This window comes from Electrophorus electricus, chromosome 4 (genome assembly GCF_013358815.1).
Source record: "Electrophorus electricus isolate fEleEle1 chromosome 4, fEleEle1.pri, whole genome shotgun sequence".
Classification (NCBI taxonomy): Eukaryota; Metazoa; Chordata; class Actinopteri; order Gymnotiformes; family Gymnotidae; genus Electrophorus; species Electrophorus electricus.
Genome location: NC_049538.1, coordinates 2048431 through 2067251, shown reverse-complemented (window position 1 = coordinate 2067251; position 18821 = coordinate 2048431). Strand labels below are relative to the sequence as shown.

The window sequence follows — 18821 nt, the reverse complement described above, 5'->3', positions numbered from 1 at the left end:
AGGTGCAGCACAGGGGCTCACAGACCTCAGTACCCACAGTTACCGGACAGGCACTTGGCTCAGAACTTTAGCAAAGACCCAGCACTAAGTGACTGGGTCACTGGGCTTATATAAGGTCTAGCTCAGCTGTTGGGCCTCAAGCCTGATTAGTAGCGTGCGTGACTCGAGGCCTCCCTCTGGTGGCCGGAGGGGGCCTCGGCCTAGTGCCAACTCTTACAGTATCATGGGTGCAGCTTGAATAAAGAGACTTGTTGATGGCATTTATACACCGTGAAATGTGTAAACACTGCAGTAATAATTGCAGTAGTAATTGCTTTGCACTGCAGTAATAATTGCAGTGTTTGATGAATAAAACCTTTAGTGACTCTTTGATGCCAACACACCTGCTGAACTGAGTAAAGATTGTCAATGTTCTCTCTGCACTGTTCTGGCTTCAGGTCTGAGATCAAACCCCTCACACCTGGAGATGAATCTACCTGGGAATAAACTAGCACACTCAGGAGGGATAATGGGTCTCAGGTTTGAGAAACAACTGTCATGAGTAAAGATCATTTCAAATAAATGTGTATATTTGCTTTTTTGTGTGTTTTTAAAAAATACTTTATATATACATAATATCTAACACACAAACGTATTGATATGTTGTTACTGATTGCTGTCTGTTGATGGATAAAATTATTATTATAAATAACATCTTGATGCGCAAAAAACTAATCATATAGTTTGTTGTTTAAATTTTCGTAAACTTGTCCTCTTACCAGGGTTAAGTGCTCGGTATGTCCACAAACACCCGTACCGATGTCCCTTCTAGTCTCAGCATGTGACAGTGACTTTCTCACGCGGACTGACCATCCACGTTTCAGACTGAGCTCGAGACGTCCCCGCGAGCTTCGACGCGTGCAGCCCTTCGCTCTCTCATTCTGCTGAAACAGGCTCATAAAGGTATGCGCATGTTTTTGTCTATCCGTTCATGTTGTTGTTTTTTTTCAATCATGAGAACTGGGTTCATTAAACTGGTTAATTATGTTGCATAGTTTAAACCTTTGAAACCTATTAATGTTAGATCAAAACTAACTAATCTTACTTCGATCTCCGTAATATTTTCCCTGATATACAACGTTGATATATGTTTCCGTTAGTGTTTATTCTGCAAATGTAAAATTTTAAAAGCTTGCAACTTAACTCATATTTATGTATGTAAGCCTAGGTTAAGATTCGACGGGTATTATTATTAGAGAGTACAATTACACGTTTTGAACAGTCCGACGTTTGGATTGGAAGACTCCTGCTTCTTGTGGAAACTGAGGATAAAGTGGCCCCACCGCTCTGATAGACTCCGTTCATTCTCGCGAAGTGCGAAGCTGTTGAGAAATGTATTACCCTGGTGTTAATTTGAACAAGCAGAGTGCGCTCCAGACGCCACTGCGGTGGAATTTACGAAAGTGGTAGTGTTATTTAGGCCACTCAGTGGCCAACAACCTGAAAATGTTTTGGTTGTAGAGGGCATGTTTCAGAAATAATGAAACTAATCTAACCAGATGCACAAGTAGAAAACCAGCAGACTGTTATCCAAATCAATGCAAACAGAAAATACGAAGCATGAAAATATAATTATCCTAGCGCGCCAGAGCCTAATTGTTACCTTGCTATGCTTATGCTTCACGCGTAGTTTTATGCTTCCTTCCCTTTCCTGGGCTGACACCAGATGCGCGTGCCGGAGTACCTCCTATGGCCATCGATTGTCGTGCTATTGTTGCCCGCGCTCCGGGGCGTGCAAGCAGGGAAGTGTCCTCGCGTCTGCGTGTGCGACAGCAAAAAGCTCACCATAGCGTGCGTTGGGAAGAATCTCACGCAGGTCCCGCCCACCATCGATGAGGTCTGTTTCTGCTCTGTTCATTCCTATACTCTTCCTCCACACTAGAGTATGCACGTGTGTTTTGCCTGTAAGTGTACAAGTTCAGGTTTTAAAAAGCCTTGTCATGATTTTCCAACATTCAGTTGATGCCACTAATTAATTCTATCTACTAGCTTGAGCCATTTAACAAATCCAGGCAGTTGGAACAACAGCTGATTTTGACTGATATATTGTAGTCACTAGTATGTATCATTCACATCTATATCTGCTTGATAGCAGCGTCATCACGATTTCACTCTAGATCACGGTGAAGCTGGACCTAAGGAGGAACGTACTTGGGGAGCTGGTGCGGGCTGCGTTCACAGACACACCGTACCTCACACACCTGGACCTGCGGCGCTGCAGGATACACACCGTACGAGAGGGAGCCTTCAGGGGACTTGCCCGACTGGTTCAGCTCCACCTCACTTACAACGACATTGACATCCTCCACCAGGTGCTTTAAAGTCAGCACAGTTTGAAGATGTGCCTGTTTTAACATAAGCCCATCTAAACAACTCATCAATTAATTACCAAGTTCTGTAGGTCTGTTTGAACAGGCAAACACTAGTGCCCCCTGCTGAGTGGGACTATAGTTATAGAAATTATTATAGAAATTTCCTAGAATATATGCAGTTTGCCCAGTCTCCCTTTAAAACAGGCCTGAAACCTCTCTGTGTCCCTCCCACGCTCTCTCCCTCTTCCCTAGGAGTCGTTTGACGGCCTGTCGTCTCTGAAGCACTTGTTTCTGGACCATAACCGTATTGAGGAGATCAGGCCAGGAGCATTTTCTCAGATGGGCTCACTGAAGCTGCTGTCTCTCGCCCACAACCGGCTCATCTACATACCCAACATGGGCTTCCAGGTTTAGATCCCCACCCTCGCTCATGTGCCCCAGAACACTCAAAGCTTCTCATGCAATCCAAAAACAGCCATGTAGTGTCTAACCAAGGAGGAACAGAGGAATACTTTGAACAATTAAATCAATTTATCTTCAAACTTCACCATTTTTGGTAGAAGAAAGTGATGTGTGTCTTTTATTATGTCGTTAAAGCCAAACCTGTCTGATTCTGTCTTTCTCTCTCGCTGTATCTGCCTTTGTCAGGGGCTGCTGAACCTGCGGATGCTGCGTTTGAGTCATAACTCTCTGAATAACCTTGACACGGAAGCCTTTGCTGGCCTGCTGTCTCTCACACGCCTCAGTCTGGATCACAATGAGTTGCAGTTCTTCCCCACTGCCACCATGTCCAGGTAACCCCACCCACCATCATCAAGTGACTCCTCCCATTACCACTATGTAACTTCTTTAACCATTACCAAATAACTCCTCCCCCCATGACCAGGTAACACTGTCCACCAACACCAGGTAACTCCTTCCACTATGACCAGGTAACTTATCTATTCATTACCATATAACTCTTCCTACTATCACTAGGTAATCCCTCCCACCAATACCAAGTAACTTCCTGCACAATGACCAGGTAACTCTTCCCACCATGATAAGGCCCGTCCTGCATATTTAAGACAAATTCGCTTCTCCTGCACTGTTCATGTGACCAGGTTACTCCCAATTTAATCAGGTATCTTCTCCCACAATGACCAGATAAAATTCACCCATGGCCACTCTTGAGGGTCTTGTTAAAAACCACTTATCCGAGTATTTGTTGACTCTCATAAATTTATTTTAGGTAAATTCCTTAATTTCCCTAAGATTTGGGTGTCGTTCACTCTTTGATTTCTCTCCCTGTTTCTCTCTTTATTTTCTATCTTGTTCTGTTTCTCAGACTGGTGGCACTGACTCACCTGGACTTCAGTTCTAACCCCATGACATACCTGGGTGAGATGAGTGTGTCCATGGCTAAGCTCACACACCTGTCGCTGGCTCATATGGCGCTGCAGGACCTGTCTGTGGCTGCGCTTTCTCTCTCTCCTCACCTGTCTCACCTCGACTTAAGCCATAACCAGCTCCATTACCTCCAGCCCCTCACGGGACCCAGCCAGCTCCGGAGCCTCAACCTGACCGGTAACACCCAAATAGCGCAAGGCCCAAAGCCATTATCCCGCACACGGAAAATTAATTCTTACACAGTCACACAACAAAAACCACCTCAGTTCAACATCAGGAAACATTCTCTCTCCATCTTATTCATAATGCAACACAATACGCCTGGTCATGCCACAGTTAGTTTTACACAGCTACACAATACACACTAAAGCAGCATTATTGAAGTGTGCACCAATTTCACACTTTTTAACAGCTTCAATGGTAACATGATCTTCGTCCTGAGTTCATGGTTTGGTGTTTTCTTTGTTCAAAGTGTGTGTCTGTGTGTGTGTTTATGGCATTTGGCTCTTATCCAGAATGAATGGAAAGCTCATGCAGATTTAAGTCTGAAGATGCCACTAAGTATAATAACTAATATATTATTGTATGTTTGGCACTCATAACAAATGGTTAAAGAAAAACAACTGCAGTAACAACAACAACAACAACAACCAATCCACTGTGTTTGCTGAGGTGTGTGTTTCCCCGGAGGCAGCTAATGCACTGTGGTGCACGTGTGTGCTACTGGAGCTGAGGGTGTGGGCACGAGCTGGAGAGATCACGCTGCATGGGACCTGCTCTAGCCCACCGCACCTCTCAGATCAGCCACTAGAGGGAGTGCTGGAGCAGGATCTGCGCTGCAGGCGACAGGATGGAGTGAGGAGAGCAGAGGAGGAAGAGGAGGAGTGGGGTACACAGACAGTGGTCACGGCTGCACCAAAGAGGAATGACAAGTGTCCTGAGAACTGTTTGTGTGAGGTGTGTGTGTGAGGGAGAAAGTGTTGTGTGTGTTTGAGAGAAGATTTGTGTAAGTGTCAGTGTCTAATATAGTCTGTGTATGTGTATGTGTTTGGGGGTTTCTGTGTAATATATTGTGTTTATAAGGCAGTGTGTGAGTTCACACAACTTTTTCTGCAAGAGGCAATTTCATTGAATTGAAAGGCCACAAATAATCGTACATACCCATCTTTCAAATGGCATCTTCCTCTCTCTGTCTGTCTAGCCATCTTGCTTTCTGTATGTAAATTTATGGGGAAAAGTGCTCTCATAGTTACAATCTCATTTAATTAATGACATCTTTGAAACTTCCAGTCTGGTTTTAAAGCACAACACAGAACAATCAGCCTCAATAAAAGTGACTAATGACTTATTCCCTCCTATTGACTCTAGTAACTGTGCTGTTAGATCAACACTGCCTTCAGCACCTCTGATCACAACATTCTTATTGATTGCCTTGAGCCCATTGTGGGGAACTATGCATCTTATTATTTAATTTATCAATATACTTATTATTTAATCTATTATCTATGTAGAGAACTTTGGTCAACTGTTGTTTTAAATATGTTTCTGCCTGCCTCTCTCTCTCTCTCTCTCTCTCTCTCTCTCTCTCTCTCTCCTCTTTAGCCTGAGGCTCAGCATGTATCCTGTGAAGAGCGCAGTCTAACTAAAGTCCCACGTGGATTCCATGCAAACACCCTCTTACTAGACATGCGTGGCAACCACTTCCACTATCTCCCTAGCAACAGTTTCCGTGATGTGCCCAAGGTAGTGTCTCTGCACCTGGATGGCTGTAAGATCCAAGAGGTTTTGGATGGAGCTTTCCGGGGCCTGAAGGAGCTCATCTACTTGTACCTGTCCAACAATGAGCTCTCCTCCCTGGGCTCAAGTGTGTTCGCTGGCACCCAGCAGCTCATGTACCTCCACCTGGATGGGAACAGACTCAGCCAGTTCCCCTCTGTGGCCATGCTAGCGCACGTCCCAAAGCTACAGGAGTTGCACCTGGAGAGGAACCGTATCACTAAACTGGAGCCCGCAGGACTTCTCTCACCAATCCCCACCCTCCGAGGACTCTACCTGACCAATAACAGCATCTCCACTGCTGTTCCAAAGGCCTTGGATCCTGCCTCAAACCTTGAGATCCTACACCTGGGAGCCAATGAGCTTGCAGAGGTGCCAATTGATGTGCTAGGCCATGCCCCACGGCTGATCGAGCTCTGCCTTTCAGGAAATACGATTCACTGGATTGCACCAAAGGCATTCCAGGAAGTGGGAGGGAGTCTAATGCACTTGTACCTGGATGGACAGGGACTGAAGAAGGTAGTCAAGACACCACAGACCACCCGAAAAAGTTATTTAAAAGACCACAAAATACCTGAATATACTTATACTAACATCAACAGCACACCTGCACACATTTGCACCACAGAGCACCTGTGTACTGTCATTCTTTACTTCACCTGCATACTGCTATTCTACAAACCACAGAACACCTGATTAAGCTCTTAAAACAGATCCTTTCATGCCAGTGTACAACAATACAATACCAACATCACAACACCTACATGCAGTGGCTTTTGTTTTATTTGTTTTTTGTTTACTTTTCTAAGTTGACATTGTATAAATGTAGAATGATAGTGAATCATATGATGGGTTGCCCATAGATATGTCTAAACACTCTGGATAGGCTAGGACTGTCATTACACGTCTTGTTATGTGTCCATAATTCAAGAAGTTCTGCCAGGGCTGGGCCTGATTGGCTGTGCTATTTATTGTGAGTGTTATGTTGTTATGTGTTGTGTGTTATTATATGTAGATGAGCCAGGAAGCTCTGGCTGGGTTGGGTCCAGCTCTGCTGTCACTGTCTCTGGAGGGCAATCAGCTAGAGAACCTACCTGACCTTTCACCCCTGACCGGACTAAGACATCTTACTCTGTATGGTAACCCTCTGATGTGTGACTGCAGTCTTCTGCCACTGCACAGGTTAGACACACACGCACACACACACGCACACACACACGCACACACACACACACACACCCTCTTTATTCTCTCTTTCTCAGGTGGATGGAACAGACTGGTGTCAACTTGTCTGCAGTTTGTGGGTATCCTGCTGAGCTTCGCGGTCAGAATGTGATGGAGGTGGACGTCTTTAGAAACTGTACCACAGAGAAGCATTACACTGCCACCAACTCCACCAACCTGCGAAAGACCGTACAGACAACCAAACCCAAGCCAATGCTACCGAGTGCAGTCACAGGAAATCCTCCTAAACGGAAACACAGACCCACCAAGACCAAACCACTGGTCAAACCATCGAAATCCGATTCCACAAAATCTGGGAAATCAGAATCATCGCTAAAAAAGAACAAGATTGTTCTGTAGGTCTGACTACAACATACTCTTAAAGGTGTTCACTGAGTGTAGTCTGGTAGCCAGCTAATATGGCTGCTGTTATATCAATGCATTTTAAAAAGAATAAACACTTTAAAATTTTGTCATTTTCGACTTCTTTTTCAAAAAGCTAACATTTATGCTAACAATTATGTAGGAATTTGTACACCACATTTGTAAGGATATTTTCCCCTAGATGCCATGTGGTTCCATGGTGTAATGGTTAGCACTCTGGACTCTGAATCCAGCGATCCGAGTTCAAATCTCGGTGGGACCTTTATTTTTTCCCCCAGAAAAACCCAAAAGAAAGTTAAGCCGACCCTGATTTCTGAAATACACGGTTGCTATCTCAGCTTTTGATCCAACAGTGTGCGCAAATCGATGAACATTTCAGGAGGAAACCGTCGCTCAATTAACGGAAGGAGCCTTGCGCGTGCTGAGCACTCTCGCGAGACGCGAAACATGGCGGCAGCGATGGACGTGGATACCCCAAGCGGGACAAATAGTGGAGCGAGCAAGAAACGTTTTGAAGTGAAAAAGGTAATAACCGAAGAAATAAAACCTCAACACTACTGTATTTTGGTCCATCGGTTAGTTGGTAGAGTAAACGTGTCGTGTTCTGACAGCTAGCAGGGCTGATATTAAGACAGGTTCTGACTGGGTGATGCTAGACGATCCATTAGCATCAGGCTGCGATTGTTTTACCCGGAGCCTAATGTCGGTAGATAAAGGCGAGTAGTCCAATGACTGGTGAGTTTTGGCGTTGCTGGGGTTATTTTAGTTTAGTTTAGTTTAGTTTAATGGCCACGACGTTAATCCTGAAGTTTTAGATCGCGCTAGATAGCTATCAGTTTATTTTAGCGCAAATGTGTAGTAATCTTTCTCAATCTGACGCCTAGTCTCTAGACATGAACCTTTTTTCCCCCCCGAGATATTTCTCATTCATATCTGCATTCATGTCTTTGTTTGAACCGGCATATTGTAAAGGTTCTAGCTATTTGTTCAACACAACAAACAGAAGCTTTGGTAGTTAGCGAGTGTCTTTATGAGAACTGAAGGCCCGTGTGGTTCGTGGTAGACCAGGAGCAGTCAACAGCCGTGTTTGTACCCCTTTGTCCTGAGCAGTAGTAAGGCTGTAGTCTGAGCAGTAGTAAGGCTAACCCAGCTGACTTCCCACTAACGCATCTCTCCGGCTTCCAGTGGAATGCTGTTGCGCTATGGGCTTGGGACATCGTGGTGGACAATTGTGCTATCTGCAGAAACCACATTATGGATCTCTGTGAGTTTTTACTCTCAGCTCAGCATTCTTTCATGTATTTATTGTAAGGACCTTTTTTGGTGTCGAAACTTTGAATCCATATGGGTAACCGACTCATTTGATAAAGTCGTGCAGTGATGGAACGAGATGCTTGGCAAATCCAGCAATTGTCAGAGCATGTTGTATCCATGTGTTGAGGTTTTGTGCATGTTTAATTTGGTCTGCTGAGGCTATGTTTGGATTTGTTACAGGTATAGAGTGCCAGGCCAACCAGGCATCTGCCACATCAGAAGAGTGCACAGTGGCTTGGGGAGTGTGCAACGTAAGACACAGATACAGACACAGTGGCCCATCACACCCTCATTAAGCGACCAAGAGCATCTACTCACATTCTAGTGTAAATGTACACGTCCAGTGGTCTGTACAAAGCCATATATATTCAGTGAATGCTGTTGCTTGGTTGTTTTAATATTAATATTTAATATTTAAATTATTTATTAATAATTTGTAACTGTGTACTTGTCCCCCTCTTCCAGCATGCATTTCACTTCCACTGCATCTCCCGTTGGCTGAAGACAAGGCAGGTGTGCCCTCTGGACAACAGGGAATGGGAATTCCAGAAGTGAGTTACTGCTGCTCCCTACAACTGCCTCACTGTCACTTTGTCCACTTCTTTCTCCCATTCACCATGCCTCATTAAGCATGGTCGTAGACTCCATTACCTTTCACTTGGTTAATTTTATCCCAGAAAAAAGTCTTTATACTATAGCACTGTATTGTGTAGGGGTACCTGGTCCATTTTACCTGCAAAGGCTTTAAACTTTTGTGTGTGATTGACTCAAGTGTTTGCCCTGGTTTTTGTTTGCTGTGCTTAATCATGTGATTGGCTGGCATCTCAGGGGGGAGGAGGGATGGACAATACAGAGAGACAGTAGAATGGCTATCTGCTCACATGGAGGAGGTGGGCCAGTTCTTGGTCCTTGGGAGATGTGAACATGGTTACTGAATGATCCTTGATGTTCTGCTCTGATTTCCAGGTACGGACACTGAACTTCAGGAATTACCACATTCAAATTGCCTTGCTGAGAAATGTTCTCCACCCAATAGTTTATGTTGGCTTATAGTTTTTTGTTAAATTCAACTTAAGTGGATGTATATTATAAATAAAAGTGTGTCCAACACTTGTGTCTAATTGAGTGTTTGTAACCAGCACTGTGCATTGTATTTTTATTAATGTACTTTACTGTCAACAAAGCTGAGATGTTTGAAGGAATATTCCCTCCATTTGGCATGCACTGATCTGTAATCTGCTGCATGGGCTGTTTGTAGTTTAATGATTTTTTATTTTTTGTAGTTATTGTGTGTGTATGACATACTATGTTAACGCTGCAGTTCAGGCTGGGTACAGGCCCAGGGATGCCTCTCCTTGGGCCTGTAGAAGGTTCAGATGCTGCCCACCAGCATCCAGCATTTTTCTCAGGCTCAGGCAAGCTCAATGTAACTCAAGATGTATCTAACGGTACGTATATGCATCACCCACCTCAACTCAACTGCCTCCAAGAATAAAGTGTAAATAAACAAATTTCAGTTTAGATTGGACAAAGAAACAAGTTGTGTTTTGACCCACCCTGTATAGGCCTATTGAATTTGAATATTGTAGGAATTTTCAGAATAAATGAACTAAATCAGCTCAGCACTTGATATGCTTTATGAAAATAGATTTGTCTGAATTGAAGCATCTAACAAAGTAAATATAAGACCACCCTATAACCATCTGTAATGCCCAATTACAAAATGTAAAGGTGTAGCATGTACAGGATTTCAACACACTTCAAAATGGAGGCATAAAAAGAGAAGCACTTGCAACTGCAACCCAAACCTTTATTGACTGAAATTATGGTTCATCATCTGAGACCCCAATCCTGGATTAGGTGAAGCAATGCCTATTTTTTTCTGATTACGATTTCTGATTTACTTTGTGTGTTTGAGTAGGAGAGTAAATACTGTTTGAGATTAAACTCAGGGAAAAGAGAAAATTAAGATTAAAAATGTTGTTTTAAAGGGAAATCATGGCCAACAGGTTCAACAAGAACAACTAAAGGGAAAACGAATAAAACGAGCATATGAAACCAATGCCCCACTTGTTGCGGATTGTTCCTTAACGGGTCCTGCAGTCCTCAGAGCTGAATAAACCACCTATGAGCCCCAGGTACTGAATACATTTTCATGGAAGTTCACTACCACCATAACTCATTGGACCATTTCAAACACAGCCCAATACAGTCTCAAGTCTTGGATTTTTCACTACAGTTCACAGTCGAACCAATTACGTCTGAACGTTTTTCTGTCCTGCGATTGTCCCCAAATGCTGTTTTTATGCCGATCCGCCATTACTTTCACTCTGGAGAGACACCAGTGGTAGGGGAAGAGGTCTGTATGACTGGTGCAGGTCTCCTTTCTCCAGATCCTGCTGCAGGGTATTGGGGGTTTCTCTGCTTTCACACCCCTAAATGAGCAGCTGAGCATCAGTTGGTTTAGGGCGAGAAGAAAGTGAGGCTGTACAACTGAACGTGGCCACCCAAGACCGCATGTGCCCTCTTAATTCAGACTGCCCCCCAGCGCTAGCAGAGGTCAGGTGTGTTAATTCTGCTCCAGGAGCGGGGTGGACGGCCGAGTGCCGTCGGAACAGAGGGGCTCACGGTCTTGGGGAGAGGAACAGCAAGTGTGTAGGCAGCCTTCAGTTACCAGGAAGTGCCAAGCTCCAACCCCCCCCCCCCCCCCCCCAAACTCTTATACCCCATGCTTGTGAATACTTGTTCCTTACTGGTTGATCTATAACCTGGTACCGCCCACGCCAGTGTCCTAGTGGCATCATGCTTCCTCAGCCCTACTCATTCCTGGTGCCTCTCCCTTTTCCCACCCCTATTACAAATAATAATGACATGGGTTTAAAACAGATGGCAGTAAATATCTTTAGCCCAAACCTCACCTATTCAGTCTCTCTAAAAATCCGCTCAAAGGAACAAAGCAAGCCGTAGGACAGACAGAGACACACAGAGAAAGAGAGAGAGAGAGAGAACCCTCAGAGCACTGCAATCAAACCCTTGCCTAATCACATTTCCAAAATAGCCCATCTACCCCCACCCCTACCCAGCTACACCCCAGCCCTCTAGGCCTGTGGACCACCGAACTTGGAGCTGAGTTTGGTGATGAGAGCCATGATCTTGGGGTTGCTCTGATACTTGGCAATGTTGGCTGGGTTCTGAGCCACATCCTGGAACGCTGCCATTACTTCTGGGTCCTGAAAAACACACACACACAAACCTCTCCATTTCAATATTAAGTACCATTTTAATTTTAGAATCATGCAAAGTGGGAGTTAGGAATACGACCTAACGTTCTGTTTGTATCCAGTTTCCATTGTGGAAACAATCTATATAAAACTCTTACATCATTGCTGGTTTGAAATTCATCCACACAAAGTTGCTATCAGCAGCAAATATATAAAAAGGTATGTAAGAAAATAGGGAAAAAAACCAGCAAACACACTTAAAATGGAGATTCCACCTAAATATCTACTTTCCTTCTTTAAAAATGAATAAATTGCTCAGTACTTTTAAAGATAAACATGTGTTACTGACAAGTTCCATACCTTCATGGCCATGAGCACTTCCGGGTCATTAAAGAGCTCCTGGAGGCCGGGCATCCCAAAAGGAGTGCCCCCTGGGAAACCAGCGCCACCTACAGGGTCAGAGTTCACAGGGTGAGCCAATAAGAGGGAATCGTGTTTCTTACTATGGAAACAGGTATTGCTCAGTTAGATGTACTCTGGGTGCTTATTTACATCTAATGAAGGTGGTTTTTCCCAGACAGTCTCTGCCTGGTCTTTGTCTATATAATAAACACAATGTGTTCAATCATTCCACACACGCCACCCACCATGAAGGGGAAACAAGAACTGTATGTACAGTTCTTACCACTGACAAGCGAATATTCCCAAATTGAAAATAAGCACTCTGATCAAAACAGCACTCTGCCTAGCAATGACAATGTTAGCAGACATTAGCTAAGGAACTCACTGGCTGTGGTTTCCTGTTGGCTAACATACAACACGTATGTGGCTGCCCTTTAATTTAAATATTCCTAAATAAAACTAACATCACATTTAATCTCAATTTTTCCCCCCTAATTTAAACATTCCAGAACACTCAAGTACCTGGGAATCCTGGGAAGCCTCCATGTGCTCCTCCGGCCTGCTGCCGAGCTTCCTCTTCCTAAACACGCACATGCACGCAGAACCTTGTGTTAGCATGACTGTGTGGATCAGAGCTGGTTTACCCCCCCACCCCTCCCCACCCCCCTCACCCTCTGTGCTCTCTCGTGTTCCTCCCTTGCTTTTTTCACTCGTTCCTTCCTCTCCCTGATCTCTCGCTCTTCACGCTTACGCTCATATTTACGCCGGTGCTCCAGAATCTTGTTGGCCTGCAAGGAGATGCTCAGTGTCAGCGTGGTACACACACACGACTGGAAGAAGGTGTATTTGCACACCATAATGCAGGCAGTAAAATTATTACTCAAATTATTCATCCAGGTCAGTGCAGTGCCCAAACTTATCCAACTTGTTTGAGCAACACAGCTGACCTGGAATTTGTCTTATAAACATTTCTGATTCCATACAAGCAGTTCAGGTGAATCAGGATTCTTACACTTTCACAGCAGTGAGGCATCGGTGTGCGGGAGCCATTCATTAAAGACCAAAACACACTGGCTAAGCCTGGCCTTTTCACTCACAGGGCAGGGCAGTCCATAACCACGACCATTCCCCAAAAACCAGGAGATGTTCACACACTTCAGTCCTGTAAGATGGGCAAACTGCGCAGAAGTGTGTGGTGTGTGTGTACATACACACCTTGGGCTGCACCTCTTTTAGCATTGCACTAGCATCGTCATCGTAGTCCAGTTTGCAGGCCATAGCCAAATCTTTAGCCGCCTCCTCCCAGTGACCCAGCAACCTGAGAGAGATTAAAAAGGGAAAATTAACATATTACTTTTCCTTATGTGTGCATCCTATAACTACGGACAGACAAAATAGATTAGATATAAATTATACTTGTCCGGCTCTACCTGCAGGACCCTCACCTGTGGGCTTTCCCCCTCCACTTGTATGGCTGTGCTGAGTCTGGGTTGATGTCAATGGCTCTGGCACAGTCTCGAATTGCGGCATTGGGCTTCTGCATCTTAATGTACACACTGAGACAGCGCCCCCCCGGTTTACTATGAGCATAAACACCTCCACACAAAACTACTACAGTCTGTACTGCTGTGTTGCCTGATTCAGCCCATCCGCCATTGAGCCTGTAATCTGTTACAGTGGGCTGGAGTAGAGAGAACACTACACTGTGGAGGACTGCGGTCCCCGACTACTGCAGCAGCACGGCATGGGGGCAGGGGTACCTGGCTCTCTTGGCGTAAAGAATAGCTGATCGCGGGTTCAGCTTGATTGCGTCAGTGAACAAGTCCAGAGCTTTATCTAGCTCCCCTGCACGTACACAAACACACACCTTCACTTCACTATTAAGTACCATTTAAATGTTATACTTTACTGTGGATAAACTTGAGATGTCCTAACTTCAGGCTTAGTACTTAATACCGCAGCTGTATTTAACCTAAAGTATAACCAAAGCAGTATGGCATCAAATAAACAAAGGCCTCAGCAGAGCTTTTTTTCCCCTTCTCACACTGATCCAGGATGATCGCCTCCTACCCATGGACGGACCATAGCCTTAAAGGCAGAAACAACATAGCTGATCCCAGATCAATGTGAAAGGTTAGACTGCACAATGAGCACCACTGACCACTTACCCTCGCCCAGGGCTTCTATGGCTGCCATCTTCTTCTCATTGGCTTGGTCAATCATCTCATCAGTGACCTGAAACCAACAGAGGATCCATCACTCACAGTTCCCAGGTTTCAAATACACAAAAAAAACCAAAAAAACCAAAAACTGAATATACTTGAAGTGACTAGGAATGGAACTTAAATTTGACCAGATTACTGGTGTAGGGTGTGTGTGTGTGTGTGTGTATGCCTTCATGCGGCACCCCTGGAGCCCGAGTGGTGTGTCCTGGATCACATCTTCTCCCTGTTGGAGCTGATCGATGCACTGCGTAGGTCTGCTGGTTGTGTACTCACCTCTAGGTTCTCATAGTCTCCCATCTCCTGAACTTCATCTGTGTCTGGCTCAATCACTCCATCCTTGTCAATCTCTGCATGGGAGATGCATGCCACACAATTTATGAGATAAAGTCTGGCATCAAAATTGGAAAAGTTCCTCTCCCAGTGTGTTTGGACTTGACAAAACGGTCCTGAAGGAGGTTAATGAGAACTCTAAAGCCAGCTGACTGCAAAATCCTCTTCTCTTAATTTTAGTACCGAGTACCTGTAAGAGCAACTGTCAAACTAATTTAAACACATTTACATTCAGTTTTCAAAAGTTAATTCAAGTCCTTTAAACAGAGGAAACATCTGGCTATGATATTAATTGGCATTTTTTCTTTCAAATTTAACACCCCACCGGAGACCCAACCCCACAACCCACGAACAGTCATTTCCAGTTGGCTTTAGTTCTTCAGTTTCTGTTCGGTGTGTGCCCATAGCCTTAGAGGAGCGAGAGCTCAGCACCTACCCAATTCACTCTCCTCACTCTCAGAAGGTTGGGCGGGCTCTGCTGGTGGGGGCGGGGCCGTTTTAGGAGGTGGTCCTGCGTCACACGGACAACTGCCCTGTGCAGCAACGAAGACCAGTGCTGCGTAAGGTCCTGCATTGCACTTTATGCAATGTTTTTATATTCATCTTGATACAGACTGATTTAAAGTCATAAGGTCATAAATGTAGCAGTAAAAAAAGCAATGCATGTCAATGTTATTATTTTGCCAAACTTTAACCATTTTTAATATAACCACTCTCGTACTATAAAATAACCAAGACTATCTCACTTTGCATGACGAAGTGTCATTTTTGGCTGCTTCAGGAATGGTTGCTCCCAATCTAATAAAAATAAAAATAAGTTAATATTTTTGCCTGAATAAATACATTTAGCTAGAACTAACACTGGAAGGGTTCATTAACCATAAGTTTTAAATCTACAGTCTGTATTTAAACACGGTTGAAATGCAGCCGTGCGCGTGTCTGCCCGCGTCCCCTACAGGATGTTGCATGTTTGGGACTTCACGAGCGTGAACTCTGACACTCGCGCACAAGCCTGCCATTTAGCCACAAGACTATGGAGCTGAAAAGGCGCGCCATTAAAAAAACTGAGACGACGTGTAACGCTGGAAAAAAATGACAGCAAATGGAACTCATGTTCACGGAGCGACGGATAACCAGTGAGTGAAGAAGCAGGCACGTCGCGCGCTTACTCCTGCAGCCAGCTGCGGAAGAAGCCCATCTCAGGCGCGCGCAGCACGGAGGGGTTCTCTCTGCACACCTGCACGAAGGCCTTGAGCTCAGAGACTTTGCGCGGGTCCATTCCGCTAGCGAGAGGACGAGGGACACGTTATTCACCTTCACCTCACCACACCACACCACACACCTGCACAGCCAGCTGCGCGCCTGCAGACGCCAATCCCGCGCACGCATTGCGCAGCTGGCTGATACTCGACACAGCGCGACGGACGCGACACGCAATCGTTCCAGAAGACACCGCGTGCAGCAGGGGAGCACCGCGGCCACCTGCAGAAGCTTCTGGAACGACGCGCAAGTTGCTCTGTCGTGAAACGGCTCAGCATGTCAGACTGGCCAGTGCGACGGCCACACGCTGGCCCGCTCGCGGGCGGAGAGGGCTGTAGCGCGAGCCCGCGCGCTTACCTGGAGCGAGACGCGACGATCAACAGCCGAGTGGCAGTCGCAGCGAGGCCGCTTTTACACAGGCGCGGCTTGAGCCACCACAGCGTGACAAGCCAAACGGGGGCCCTGCTACCACTCACGTCGCGCACTAAACGGAGTCATGGGAAAGCTGGCCAATCAGAGGCGCGGAAATCCTCGGCTCCGCCAATAGAAGATGGGGACGTAAAAGACAGGAAGTGGAGTCCCGCCCTTCCCGAGGCGAGCGCCTGCCTGGAGTGTGAGGCTCACATGGCGCCCTAGCTGGCATAATCATGTTGCACTGCCTTTCGTACATACTCAAAACTAGTCCAGGTAGGGCACGTTTGGTCTCATTTCACTTTAATGCGGTCTACTTGTTTCGACGCACTGCCTTTTAAGATGTCGCGAGATTGCGCCTGTGAGGTGTCAGATATGGTGGTGCCCGGGATTGTGTTAGGGGGAAATATAAAGCTGTTTTATAAAAAGAAAAAGCACCAGCACACCAAAAAGGCAAAAACGAAGCTTGCATCTCCTTCTTGTGCTGGTTTGACCCTTTCTCCACTGATGCTATTTTAAGAATCATATCTGTGTCCTCTATTCACACAAGGAGCTGTGCATTGTTGTTCTGGTTTACCCAACCTCATTCTGTCCTTTACTTGACCAAACCTTAGTCTCTCCAACCTCATTCTTTCCTTTAGTTGCTTCTAGGTGTGCACTTAGGAGTGTGTCTCTCAAGACAGGAGAATGGAAGACAAAGGATGTCCCCCAAAGATACCTGGGACAGCCGAGCCCATATACACACCCTCATCTCATCAAACGTGGTAAAACACACCCACCCCCACCTCATTTAGGATGATGACAATGGTGATGTATTCATTCATTCTCATTCTCATTCTCTCTCTCTATGTCTCTCTCTCTCTCGTCCAGGCGAGGTGACTCCCGGTGTGACTCAGGCTGAATTTGAGCTGCGTCGCCAGCGGCTGGCATCACTGATCGAGGGCCGGGCGAGGCAGCAGACAGGCTGTAGCCATGCTTCCGACTCCTTTCACATTGTCATCGTCCTGTCACATCCTGTCCTCTACATGACCAACGACATCCCCTACCCGTTCCACCAGAACCGGAACTTCCTGTACCTGACGGGCATAACAGAGCCGGACAGCGCCCTGGTAATGTTCGGCTCCGGGAGGCCGGACCAGGCCATGCTGTTCGTGCCACGGAGAGACCCGGCTCGGGAGCTGTGGGATGGGCCGCGCTCGGGCCGGGATGGAGCTGCCGCCCTCACGGGTCTGGAGAGGGTACACAGCATCCAGGAGCTGGGCCTTGTCCTGAAAAGTCTTAAAGGTAAAGCGCCAAAGAACCTGACAATCGGAAAACCTCGAAACCGTTTGTTGCACAGTGTGAACCCATTTGAAGCGAAGCATGCAGCCAGTGTGTTCAGACCTGCACATGCGCTGTGTTTTGACTTTGCAGCTTCCTTTATAGGGGAAGTTGGGCACAAGTATACTTGGATGCAGAGAAAGGCACATTAAGATAGAAAGTAAGAAAAAGAAGAGAGCAAAGAAAAATAAATACAACAGCAGATAAATAAAATGCAGAAGATACTGATTAAAAGCTTATATGAACAGATGGGTCTTAACCCTGATTTTAAAAGTTACTAGCTTGAACAGAACAGCAAATCCAGTCTCTTGCATACCACCAGTCTTCTGCCCTTCTCTGGCGTAGGAGGAACGGTGTGGTATGATGCCGCGCAGCCATGCCACCCAGGGCTGCACCAGACCCATGTGCGTCCCCTGCTGGAGGGAGGAGCTCTGGTACGCTCTCTTCGCCCGCTCGTTCACTCGCTGCGAGCCGTGAAGAGCCCTGCTGAGATTGAACTCATGAGGGAGGCAGGACGCATTACAGCGCAGGTCTGTCCACTCAGACAGGGTTAATCACTGGATCGCTCACGATGTAATCCAGGTCTCTCACACACACACGCACACACGCCCTACACTAGGAAGGTCACAGGTGTGCGTGCACGCACCCTACACCAGTAAGGTCGCACGCACTCGCGCGCATACACACACACACACACACACACACACCCTACACCAGTAAGGCTGCGCGTGCGCGCGCACACACACACACACCAGTAAGGTCGCACGCACCCGCGCGCATACACACACACACACCAGTAAGGTCGCACGCACCCGCGCGCATACACACACACACACACACACACACCCTACACCAGTAAGGTCACACGCACTCACGCGCATATATATACACACACACACACCATACACCAGTAAGGTTGCACGCGCTCGCGTGCATACACACACACACACACCCTACACCAGTAAGGTCGCACGCACTCGCGCGCATACACACACACACACCCTACACCAGTAAGGTCGCACGCGCTCGCGCGCATACACACACACACACACACCCTACACCAGTAAGGTCGCACGCGCTCGCGCGCATACACACACACACACACACCCTACACCAGTAAGGTCGCACGCGCTCGCGCGCATACACACACACACACACACACCCTACACCAGTAAGGTCGCACGCGCTCGCGCGCAAACACACACACACACACA

The 18821-nt window shown here is 46.3% G+C and overlaps 4 protein-coding genes and 1 non-coding gene across 6 annotated transcripts in view; 4 read left to right on the top strand and 1 right to left on the bottom strand.

Annotated features, from left to right (window-relative positions):
* Positions 1-439: 439 nt before the first annotated feature.
* On the top strand, positions 440-7211 carry chadla (chondroadherin-like a). Of its 2 annotated transcripts, none has more exons than XM_027020194.2 (11): positions 440-519; positions 762-942; positions 1706-1876; positions 2157-2351; positions 2604-2759; positions 3000-3145; positions 3679-3917; positions 4435-4697; positions 5343-6035; positions 6532-6698; positions 6779-7211. In XM_027020194.2, the coding sequence occupies exons 3-11, from the start codon at positions 1706-1708 to the stop codon at positions 7098-7100; spliced, it is 2352 nt and encodes a 783-aa protein (XP_026875995.2). In that variant the 5' UTR covers positions 440-519; positions 762-942; the 3' UTR covers positions 7101-7211. The 2 variants fall into 2 exon arrangements, with proteins under 2 accessions (XP_026875995.2, XP_026875998.2); XM_027020197.2 differs by having other exon boundaries at positions 475-541.
* Positions 7212-7314: 103 nt separating this feature from the next.
* On the top strand, positions 7315-7386 carry trnaq-cug. Its single transcript has one exon. It is a non-coding gene; the product is annotated as a tRNA-Gln (tRNA).
* A 154-nt stretch (positions 7387-7540) lies between these two features.
* On the top strand, positions 7541-9548 carry rbx1 (ring-box 1, E3 ubiquitin protein ligase). Its single transcript, XM_027020190.2, has 5 exons — positions 7541-7649; positions 8310-8388; positions 8619-8689; positions 8904-8989; positions 9405-9548. The coding sequence occupies exons 1-5, from the start codon at positions 7572-7574 to the stop codon at positions 9415-9417; spliced, it is 327 nt and encodes a 108-aa protein (XP_026875991.1). The 5' UTR covers positions 7541-7571; the 3' UTR covers positions 9418-9548.
* A 679-nt stretch (positions 9549-10227) lies between these two features.
* On the bottom strand, positions 10228-16320 carry st13 (ST13 Hsp70 interacting protein). Its single transcript, XM_027020188.2, has 13 exons — positions 16234-16320; positions 15786-15899; positions 15363-15414; positions 15053-15149; positions 14560-14633; positions 14230-14296; positions 13822-13906; positions 13507-13617; positions 13277-13379; positions 12733-12849; positions 12584-12641; positions 12020-12108; positions 10228-11668 (listed from the first exon to the last, which is right to left on the bottom strand). Exons 2-13 carry the CDS (start codon positions 15893-15895, stop codon positions 11537-11539), a joined length of 1095 nt encoding a protein of 364 aa, XP_026875989.1. The 5' UTR covers positions 15896-15899; positions 16234-16320; the 3' UTR covers positions 10228-11536.
* A 120-nt stretch (positions 16321-16440) lies between these two features.
* xpnpep3 (X-prolyl aminopeptidase 3, mitochondrial) overlaps positions 16441-18821 on the top strand; it is a 25811-nt gene continuing 23430 nt past the window's right edge. The window contains exons 1-4 of the mRNA XM_035524979.1: positions 16441-16563; positions 16929-17051; positions 17158-17571; positions 17953-18137. Coding sequence (XP_035380872.1) covers positions 16524-16563; positions 16929-17051; positions 17158-17571; positions 17953-18137 — 762 coding nt within the window. The 5' untranslated portion in view covers positions 16441-16523. The remainder of the gene's footprint in view (positions 16564-16928; positions 17052-17157; positions 17572-17952; positions 18138-18821) is intronic.

What these genes read in the sequence shown, in the direction of transcription:
- chadla (XM_027020194.2), top strand. Translation starts at nt 1,706, where the DNA reads ATGCGCGTGCCGGAGTACCTCCTATGGCCATCGATTGTCGTGCTATTG. An exon ending in CTGAGAACTGTTTGTGTGAG is followed by an intron (nt 4,698 to 5,342) that starts GTGTGTGTGTGA and finishes TCTCCTCTTTAG; the next exon opens with CCTGAGGCTCAGCATGTATC. An exon ending in ATGGACAGGGACTGAAGAAG is followed by an intron (nt 6,036 to 6,531) that starts GTAGTCAAGACA and finishes TATTATATGTAG; the next exon opens with ATGAGCCAGGAAGCTCTGGC.
- st13 (XM_027020188.2), bottom strand. Translation starts at nt 15,895, where the DNA reads ATGGACCCGCGCAAAGTCTCTGAGCTCAAGGCCTTCGTGCAGGTGTGC. An exon ending in GAGTGAGGAGAGTGAATTGG is followed by an intron (nt 14,634 to 15,052) that starts GTAGGTGCTGAG and finishes TCTCCCATGCAG; the next exon opens with AGATTGACAAGGATGGAGTG. An exon ending in GAGACTATGAGAACCTAGAG is followed by an intron (nt 14,297 to 14,559) that starts GTGAGTACACAA and finishes TGTTGGTTTCAG; the next exon opens with GTCACTGATGAGATGATTGA.
- rbx1 (XM_027020190.2), top strand. Translation starts at nt 7,572, where the DNA reads ATGGCGGCAGCGATGGACGTGGATACCCCAAGCGGGACAAATAGTGGA. An exon ending in AACGTTTTGAAGTGAAAAAG is followed by an intron (nt 7,650 to 8,309) that starts GTAATAACCGAA and finishes TCCGGCTTCCAG; the next exon opens with TGGAATGCTGTTGCGCTATG. An exon ending in TGGCTTGGGGAGTGTGCAAC is followed by an intron (nt 8,690 to 8,903) that starts GTAAGACACAGA and finishes CCCCTCTTCCAG; the next exon opens with CATGCATTTCACTTCCACTG.